Raw genomic sequence first — 10,350 nt, 5'->3', positions numbered from 1 at the left:
AATAAAGAGAGAATATACGCCGGAGAACCCTGAGTAGCAACAGGAAATGCGCTGAAAGATACCGATCACCCACTAGTGACCTCTTTTTGAATTAAATGTAGTTTTTGCCAGTCGGTAATTTTTCATTCTTTGTTTTATTGTTCCTTATTTTTTACTTATAAAACTAAAAAATTATTTTCTTTATTTATGTTTAGACATATAAAAAATTTAGTAATAATAAGGCATGTATTTTCTACAGTATTTAGGGCCTAATTGCAGCTTTTTTTACCAACTCTACTGAACTGCATTACCTTTTGAGAAAAGTATTCCATTGGTACCATCTTAATAACTACCCTAATCCAATGTTACCAATAAAGGAATCCAAATTCCGATCCCTTTCGAAGGGTTAAGGGGAGAGAAATATATATATATAAATGGTGCGGATGTAGAGTTAGAAAAGTCTAATATCTTATTTTTACCTTTTACCAAATAAAATTTAGGACACTGTCATCACTCTCCCATATTTATAGTTGACATATATCGTAATAATACTTGTGACAATACTTATATTCCACCACCAACAATAATCTACTATTAATAATTGCAAAAACTTTTATAGTGGTTATTGTTTATAAAAATGATTTTAGTGTGTTTTAGAAGAATTGTTGATTGAAAATATTTTCTTACAATTTTTTGGACTTGGTTGTAAATTAAACAATTATATTTAGAAAACAACGATAGTTTTAGTAGCTAGTGATGATTTTAAGACATTAAAATTTATGCAAATTCAATGTACATTTTAATCATATATGCACTCCAAAAAGATCTAGATAATGATTTAATAAAAAATCAATGTTGGATTATTAGACATTAATAGAAATTGACATTAGTTGCAGTACTAAATAACAACTTTAGTAAAAATGCAGAAAAGGTAAATATTTGATATATATCTATTTGTAACACATATCATGTTCTCCATTATTTGAATTATTTTTTTTTTAGGTTAGAAACTTCAAACTCTCAATATTATGATCAGTGCATACCAGATCATTCAAAAAAAAATAAGAAACGTTCTAGTAAGCGGAGTACAAGGATAAATGATTGGATTAGTAATTTACCGAATGAACAAATGGGAAATCAAATGTCAAACATTAAATGTCAACATACTTTTTGGCAGCCTAAAGCAGAATTAAGATCACAGCTATTACAAAATCAAAATGGTCAACGGTTATTTACTGCAATATCTGACCCTAGTGTTTGCGGCTATTCTCCAATGCCAATGGCCTATGCAATGGAGCCCGTTTCCTTACCTCCAGTTTATCGTTTATGTCAGCCTGTTCTTGGTCATAATATGAGGCTTTTTCACAATAAACAGAAATCTTATCATAAGCAGAGTCAAAGGCCACCATTTGATCAACTTAGTAATATAAATGGTTATACTAGTTTGTGTGAAAATAACCTTAGTTCTTCTGTACAAAGACCTTATCAAGATGGGGATTATACTAGTTTACCACCAACACATAATAAAAATATTGAATTGGAAAAAGATGTGAGTCCAGAACACAGAAGGTATTCAGATCCTGGCCTTGGGCCAGCAGAAGAATCAGAAAATAATCCAAATGAAGAAATTGAAAGTGATGATACATCTGGGAGTTCCATAACAACTATTGGCCGCAGTAATAAATTAATCTTTTCTCTTATTGACCAGGTCAGTATTTACTTTTTGTGTAGAAAAACTTACTAATAATATTCTCTTAAATTTTAAAATAAATAAATATCTTATTTAAAATCAACTATTAAGTCAAATGCATTGCAACAGTTAATAATTTTGACACAAAAATAATTTATTCTGAAATAATAAATAAGAGAATTCTAACAAAAAATACTTTGTAAAAGAGGTATATTTTAAACAACTTCCTTAATGATTGTAGGTGACAGAATTAAAACGAGCCAACAGTCAATTGTTTGTAGAACTAAGTCAAACTAAATCTGATTTGGAAAATGTTAAAGTAAAATTAATCACATCCAAGCAATCAGAGCTTGTTGATTATCAGCCTGGAATGTTCTTAGGTAATCCTGAAAATGATTTATTATTTGGTATTAGTTTAAACAAAATAATGTATTTTTAAATTGTTAAGGAAATTTATTAAAAGTTCCTTGGTTTCTGTAGATCTTATACAAGAAATTCGACAAGCTAACAAAGCATTTGAGGATGAACTGAAAGAGAAACTGAGAACAACTGTAGATAAAGACCAAAGTGGGAAATGGATTGAACTGGAACATTTAAAAGTATATATTCTTAATTAACGATTATTATTATTAGTAGTTTATTGTAAAAAGAACAACTACCAACTATAGTTCTAAATAAGAAATTCTAAATTTTATTAAAAGAAAATGTGAGAACTTAAAACAAAATGCTTTTCGCACGTTCTCCCCATTTTCTTTTAGCGCTTTATGAAGAAATTATGCAGCCCTATGGGCTTCAGTTAAAAGCTTATGGCATTCGTGACAGTCCCGTGGACCGGTGTTTGCACAGTATACCACCATGTTTGATTAGGATAGCCAGGTGATACTTATATGACGGTTTGCTTAAGTCTGTTCTGCAGTTTAAAAAATGTTCTTAGTTTGTGACAAGTCAAATCTTTTATGATTTGATTCAAATTGACCTGAGCTATATGTTTTTATTGTATAAATCAGCTAAAAAATAATGTGGATCGTCGATAATTAAATTAATTCAAATATCAACTAAAAATTGAAATATAACATTACTAAGAAGACAAAGACAATGTGGTATTAGAGATATTATAGTGTAAAGGTAATAGGTAATTTCTGTGATAGTTCGTAAATTGGTGATTAGGTTTCAGTAGACAAGCTGATGAACCTACAGAGAGGACATGGCTAGACAGGGTATGTGACTAAAGTGTGGGAGCGGGAGGCACTTAACGGCTGTCACAGCTTTTCTCTCGGCCTCTTTTTCCATTTTTTGGTCTCGTCTCGCTCTCGAATGTCTCAGGTTTCCCTCGTCCATTAGTTTCATCAACCATAGCCGTCTTTGTTGTTAACCGTCGAATGTCAATCTCATAATCGAGTCTCCCCTTCCCTATGCTACTTTATGTAAATTACTCATCTTCATAATTTATCTATTCTCTTAAACTTCACTTAATAATTCGAGTAACTTATATGATATTATTTTCTAATTTTTCTGTTTATTTCCATTATTTTTATTAGTTTTAACGAGATGTAATCAGACGATATAATCCATCTGTTTCAGAATCAAATCTCCAAGATGATGAAAGAGAAGGAGGAGAGCGACAGAAGAATCTTAAGGCTAGAAGAAGAAGTTACAGCATTAAAATTGTATGTAAAGTAAGTATTTTTATTTGTTTAAAAAAACGCTTCTCATTGAGTTTTCAATGGCAAATGTAAATATTTGAAACAAATGGATAAAGTAGATTTAGAGTTTTAACGAATTATTGAATAATTTATGTACAAATATTGTATATAAATTACACGTATCTCTGGTCACAAAAGCACCTAAATGGTTGTTAGTCGGTGTTGTAATTTTTTTGCTAAAGCACCTCCAGCAGCACAAGCCCATTGTTCACTTTGAGAAGAGAAGCAAAATTAAAGAAAGCTTTCCAGTTATCTCTGTAACAAATGTTGAACACAGATGGTAAAATACGAAAATAATAAATGTTAAAAATATGTGACAACGTTTATTAACGTTGATTTCAAGTGGATAATATTGGTTGAAGTTTTGGCGATCATCGTGAGAAATTGCAATTATACCAGATAATAATATTACTAGCAACGAGGATCGTGAGATTGCTGCTTTTGAAGAGGAGAATCTGACTCTTCGTCGCGAGCTCCAGGAGGCACGTGCGTCGAGAAATCAAGAGGACAATCGAGGATCGAATTGCTCCAAGGTTAGAGCAATTACACCAACAATTATAACATTGCCACGTGTAACCAGTACTCCTTTGCGCACCACTGGTACCATTAATTCCGAAGTCATTCCTGAGACTTCCCACCGGACCATCGAGCCAACGTCCCAAGCTATCGATGACGATCACAGATCTCCATTGACCAACGTCGTCAAAACTACAGTGCCAAATTCTTATGCCTCATCTACTCCTCATCAAAATTTTGTACCAAGGGCCCCGGAAATTAACGATCAAGAATTATTAAACATCCTTCAAAGAAACGAATTGGCACTCGATAAAAACTCTTCAGCTCTGCCAATGTATCCTGGAAAAGAAGACCTTGATTGTGCTAAGATTCCCAATGGAAACAGACGTATCGATAATTTGAACGATAATTCAGAAGCTAGGGGAGCGTACAAGAATGCACCAAGAACTTTTGTAATCCCAATGAATTCGTCATGTCCTCGAAAAACATGGAAAAATTCGCAGAAGTGTAATAATGGTAAAATTAAGAAAGCCACTGCTCTTTTGATGGAAAGTGAAAATCTAGATGAGCAAAGTCAAAAGAAGCAAGCTAATCAACAAGGGAAAAGGTCAGGGGGTGGCGAGAAGACCAATGAGAAGCAAAGTCCCAGTTTGATGGACGATAAAATTGACCAGTTCGTCGATGCATCTGGGAAAAATACTGCACGAAAGGAAGAGAAAAAGATTCAGAAAGTTAATTGTATAAAGAAGCCAAAACGAAAGAATCTACCCAATCAAAGTCAATTGGAAGATAATGTTTTTCTGCCGGATAGCACTGAGAAGAATTTGAAGGTGCGTAATGTGAAGAGTCTGGTCGATGTACCTTTGATTAAAGCGTATGAAGATGTTAATCAGGATAACGACAGTGATGGTGGCAGGAAAAGCAGCAGTGGGGAGGACGGTGGTGGTTCTTTTCAGCAGAAAGAGCTAGCACCGAGAGTCCTGAAAGCATCTTCACGAGCCACATATACCACTGCCTACATATAGGCTTCATTGTAAACGCAATCTTCGCACGAGCAATCATAAGAACCACAATTTTGGCTTCCGAGGGCTTTTGGGAATCGCTCGTTATGTTCATATGAAATCGCACGTAGGTCTACCATGATTTGCTATCTTCACATACTCGCTTTTTGCTTTTTACCTCTTGCTTGCCTGTATTTTAATCTTAGCATTTTCCATGCATACTTATATTTTGCATCTGCTAAAACTAAGCACACAAAAATCCCATAATTGACTATAAAATCCAGCTTTAATACCTGGTAGCTCCAATGAATTTTCCTGTTCAAATACTTTCTGTTTTTATTGAATTAAGGCTGATGAAAAAAGATCCATCGAATTTTTGGCATAAAATATTTAATTACCACCATTTGAAGAATCATTTGGTTTGGATTATGGTATATATAAAATCAATGATTGGTGAATGTGTTTTGTAAGCTTTTAGCGAGACATTTTATATGTTCCCTAAACGATACTAGATCTTTTGTTTGCAGCAATTGGTATGGCTTCGCTTTGAAACGCACGCTTTATTTCCTTGTAAAAGCAATCTCACAACAACTGCTTGGTATAATTTAATAGCGTATTGTAATCGGAGGCGAAACCTAATTTACCAGAATGGAGTCAAGGCTGATGATGGACTATCCACGAAAGAAGATGAGCAAAGCTTCTAGCGATGACGAGCAAACTGTAAGCGACATTTCTGAACTGATAAAAGTCTGTCAAGGCCATCTGCTTAGGAAGACTTCTCCCCAGGACAAGGAGAACGTGGATGAACTTTGCCAGCGTTTGATGAATTTCTTTAAGGATGCGGAAGTTGCCATGAATAGTAACGATAGTAGCATAAGCCTCGTCGGACCAGTAACTGATCTGTAATGGCTCCATGACTGAAAAATTGAACAGAAACACATTGCCAAATTTCAATTAATAATAGCCTTTAGAGTATAATTTTCCATCTATTTATGTAGAATTTATAGTCCTACGATATAGTATTCGGCACACGTGCATATTAAAGTACTCTTAAAGTTTTCTATTTAACACGTTAATCCCTATGCGTGGGTCTTATACCATTGTGAATAATAGATTCTGTTTATTTTTATCTTGTCTTCACATAAGCATTATTTATTAAAAATTTTTTAAAACTGCGTATAAAAACGATAACATAGTTCTTAAAATTACGAACTGTATGTATTTTATTAGCATTAGTTTTGACAGAACTATCAACTTACTTGTTTTAAACTGACAGAGGCTGCAAAAATAGTGTATTAGTATTTATTAACACTAAAGCAATTTTTACAGACGATAAATACAAAAAAATGTAATTAAATTTGACTTTGTATTAGCAATACTATATTTTTTAATTTTTTCTTTTAGACGTGTGCATTATTATGCACTTAGTTATAATAGTGTTCATTAGCTATTTCATATATTAGAATTAATCATGATCTTGATTAATACGATGAAGTTTTTAAAACCCGGAGTTACTCAATAATTAATTAATGGTAATAATATTATTGGTATTTGTACAAACAAGGTAAAGCTTCCAAACTAGGGCTCTGAAACGCTGAAATATGAAATTATTTCGTAAGGTTTTAGATGATTTAACCGCGGCCTTCAATACATATAGAATTTATAATGAATTTTGTACATAGAGAAATTGCTAATACAAATATGAACGTTAAAGTAATACAAGAAAGACCTATTTTCTACGCGTTTACCAAGCATTCCGTTCATTAGTATACAGAACTATACTACACTATTAAGAGAAGTACTAAAAAAATGGGATGATAATATTAATTTAAAGTAAAACGTCAAGCGTATTTCTAACAAATAAAATTAATAAAATATTTGTAAATAAACCTCGAATAATTTTAAAATGTTATCGAAGATTGCTATTTTTCATATAAAAACGAATTCATCATGTTTACTAAACAAAATGCAAGTGTCCTTAATATACATATGTTCATCCAAGTCACATAAAATTAAAATTAAGTCTGGTGTTAAAGTATATAATCAATTATGTGATTAATTCAACAAACTATATATTATATTATACTCTTGATTTTCAACGTAAACTCAAGATCATAATACAGCAAATAAAATCATTAATATTACATAAAACGTGTTTAATTTCATATCCAAAGCACTATAATATATTATTACGTGATAATACACACGCACATATGGATATGTATATTATTCATACACATAAACAACATTAAAGCATTTCATAAATTTTAAATTCAGATAATGTGTATGTAAATTAATATGTAGTTTATGTGTAAAGCAGCATATCAAAATTGTCAGTTACCTGAAATAATTATTATACGTACACATTACTGTTGGGTACCATTAAACGTTACTAAAACTAATCATCAAGTATTTGCCATTACGAAATCTACCCTATAAGTATTTTATTGATATGATCAAACCACAAGAATATTAGCCTAATCGACGTAATTTCTTGCTAGGGCTGTTTTTAGTTCCAACGTGTTTTCGGTTTCAAAGTTAATTTGGGAAAGATATTATACGTATGTGTTTGATAAAGGATAAAAGGAGAATAGGGAGAATGCCTGATATCGTTTGTCAATTTGTGTAGTAGTATAAGTATACTGTTAAGTTTCTGACCCTTGATTTCTGTTTTCTTTTGTTAGACTTTTATCACGTAAACGGGGTGTCACTAAAGTGTATTGTGATTAGAAGATGCGATGAATTTGTTATTCTTGCGTATAGCCAAATGTTTGTATTCAAGATACGTAGAAGGACAGAGAGGTGCAAACATGAAAGAGATAGAAGCTAATAAGTGTACTACTAGAGAAATAGAAGGGGTCAAGAAAGAAAGTGGTAGTAGTGAATATTACAGCCCGCTTGTGTAATACACGTAACAGAGAGCCGTTAATAAAATATTTTCTAGATAAATGTGTACAACATAGCTATAATAATAACCACAAATTAAAGATTTATAAATATCAGAAATGATTAAAAACATAAATATTACTGTAACACTGTATAATACAAATCACATATAAAAAGGCAATAATAATAGTAATAAATAAAAAAATATATAAAATAGTTATTACAAATTATAAATTCTTACTAATGGCTAAAGCAAATTATGCTATCCTTCTTCTATTTCTTACCTGATTTAAGTCCTAAAGGGAAAACGCTTGGTGTCGGTGTGGTCTTAGGATGAAAAGTGGCAAGCGTTGTGGTTGTCGTAAATCCATAATTATTTTACAATAGTACAACACGGGCGTTACTGGCAATAAAATTCCTTCGTGTATTTTTCACCAAAGTTTTGTGTTCTTTACTTTGGATTGGTATTTCGAAAATGCATACTATAAACTTATACTTAGCCTATCGTTTTTACTGCCATTGTCTCGTGCAACTATACAGTGGTCCAGGCACGAAGTTTTCTTTTTCTTTTTCTTATATACAGCCTCTTGATGCTTTTCATTTTTCCTTTTTTGTCTTTTATTTTACGTATTGCTAGATCAAATATCTCATCTGCTACATTTTTTCATTTAGTAAAATATCAGTTTGTACATGATTATCACCCACTACTGAATAGTATGATGAATATTATTATACAAATTTGGGATCCATATTATTTATTAAGTATCAACTAGGATTGAGTGAATAATTGAAAAGGCTGAGGTGAAAAGTCAAGATCTAAGTGGTGAAAGTACGTTTATTTCCGTACCTAGAGTTACTGAAAAAAAAGAATAAGAAAAAAACTGCACTCTCCATTACGTATATTATTAAAGTTAATTCGTTGAAAGAATCGCTGTTAATTACGAACCGTTTGATCGACGTTTTCTTCCTTTACCATCTGCCTTTCATATCGTTTCATCGATCGAGCTAACAATTCTACTGCCCTAGAATTACTACTATTTGTGTTTGTATTATAAGTGCAAGTTATGCGTTACGCAGTGTATATTATTCGTTTACTTATTAATAATCAAGGTTTTGTCAATTGTATTTTGCATTGCTCATAATACATATAATATTCGCACGTATAAATCTTGGTATATATTATACGCACGCTATTATAATACACATACAATTACAGAATATGCTAAAAATATTGCATGGATTTACTTTGAAAAGAGGGAGGGAGGGGGGTGTTGATCAACATAGAAACCATAATACGCTGAAAAATGTTTCATCGAGTAGTTTTCAAATAATTAAGCTTTTAAATGAACCAATAGTATCGTAAAAATTTGCAAACTACGGTCAATGGTTAAGCTTTTTGTGTCCTTTTTTCAACTTGCAAATTTCTCTCTTGTTTTTCGCACTAATGTCGCAAAAGAATTTCTTTATCCTTCGAAAGATGGAGCGAGGATATCAAAAGTAAAGCGTTACGTGGTGTGTCCTGTTTGCACAATCGATCTACGTCACTTACACATACACGTTTTTACGTAGCACATGTACCTTACCTATAACGTAGCCACGATGAAATTCACTGAAAAAAGTTTATTAAGAATTAGTAAAACGTCCGTTAATAAAAGTGTTATAGAATAATAGAAGCAAACCTCTTATTTTTGTGATAAAAAAAATTTCTAAAATACAACGTAAAATTAATTAAGAATCTTAGAGCTATTTTTAAGCTCTTGTTACTTTCAAAGGGAGGTTAGTTTTTAAATTTTCGTTGAAGATGACTCACATTATTCCAGCGGGGCGATTTGACCTTTCTCATTTAGTCCATTGGTCAAAGGCAGCTTGTTTTTCCTTGCTTAGTAATTTCCAACCTCCAACTGACTAATCCCAATCAGACAAATAAGATTGCAAAGCTATAATCATTATACTATAAAGAAAGTCAAAGAATTTCAATGGGTCTCACCCAATACGATTCGCAGTTAAAGTTTTGAGTCATAGTAGCATAAGTTTTTAAGATTACATAGATATTCCTTAGCAGAACATAACCTCCAATAAATTTTCTTGAAGAATCAAGTGATTAGCTTTTATTACTCATAGACAATAATCAGTGATGTCAGAGGTAGCATTTCTACAGCCAAAACACAACCACTTATCTCATGTAAGGCGTATTCTATTATAAATGTACAAAGTATAACGCTTACATTATATAATACTTGTCATATATCACATCCAACTATTACATTGGATTTGATCGGTTTCACTACACACCGCTGAAGTGAAACAATTATTTAAAATGAGACAAGCACATGTTTTCGCATTCCAACATAATGTAATGGAGTAAAGAAACAGACCCATTATGAATATTTGGGTCTTTAGTGAATAAGCGCACTCATAGGTGGCGTTTGCAGTACGTGTATGTTACTCCTCTAATCGGCCTCTTGGCAGCAAAAGCGCCAATTTTATCATCTGCGCTCACGGCTACAACTATCTCATTTTATTCTTGACTGTTGATTTCAATTATATCTAGAAAATTCTACTTGTTTGAGGTAAT

General features: G+C 32.1%; 1 protein-coding gene and 1 long non-coding RNA gene across 12 annotated transcripts; one reads left to right on the top strand and one right to left on the bottom strand.

The window, feature by feature from the left end:
- Positions 1-183: 183 nt before the first annotated feature.
- On the top strand, positions 184-5,737 carry LOC136777537 (uncharacterized). 8 transcript variants are annotated; one of them, XR_010823268.1, is made up of 8 exons: positions 184-910; positions 982-1,687; positions 1,911-2,049; positions 2,150-2,268; positions 3,251-3,345; positions 3,788-4,718; positions 5,502-5,609; positions 5,676-5,714. XR_010823268.1 is itself a non-coding variant. In XM_066733897.1 (7 exons), the coding sequence occupies exons 1-7, from the start codon at positions 900-902 to the stop codon at positions 5,591-5,593; spliced, it is 2,058 nt and encodes a 685-aa protein (XP_066589994.1). In that variant the 5' UTR covers positions 184-899; the 3' UTR covers positions 5,594-5,737. The 8 variants fall into 8 exon arrangements, 3 of the variants coding, with proteins under 3 accessions (XP_066589994.1, XP_066589995.1, XP_066589993.1); XR_010823267.1 differs by lacking the exon at positions 5,676-5,714 and having other exon boundaries at positions 3,251-3,336; positions 3,788-5,016; positions 5,537-5,675; XR_010823264.1 differs by lacking the exon at positions 5,676-5,714 and having other exon boundaries at positions 3,788-5,016; positions 5,537-5,675.
- Positions 5,738-5,800: 63 nt separating this feature from the next.
- Positions 5,801-10,114, bottom strand: LOC136777538 (uncharacterized). Of its 4 annotated transcripts, none has more exons than XR_010823270.1 (4): positions 9,763-10,114; positions 9,586-9,680; positions 8,722-9,384; positions 5,801-8,631 (listed from the first exon to the last, which is right to left on the bottom strand). It is a non-coding gene; the product is annotated as an uncharacterized lncRNA (long non-coding RNA). The 4 variants fall into 4 exon arrangements; XR_010823272.1 differs by having other exon boundaries at positions 5,801-9,384; positions 9,763-9,927; positions 10,001-10,114; XR_010823271.1 differs by having other exon boundaries at positions 5,801-9,384; positions 9,455-9,680.
- Positions 10,115-10,350: the final 236 nt, after the last annotated feature.

The sequence above is a fragment of the Prorops nasuta genome, unplaced genomic scaffold (assembly GCF_024137725.1).
Source record: "Prorops nasuta isolate Cenicafe-Biocafe unplaced genomic scaffold, Cenicafe_Pnas_1.2 PNAS00011, whole genome shotgun sequence".
Lineage (NCBI taxonomy): Eukaryota > Metazoa > Arthropoda > Insecta > Hymenoptera > Bethylidae > Prorops > Prorops nasuta.
Note: the sequence above shows the minus strand (reverse complement) of the source record. Positions and strands in the feature narration are given on the sequence as shown.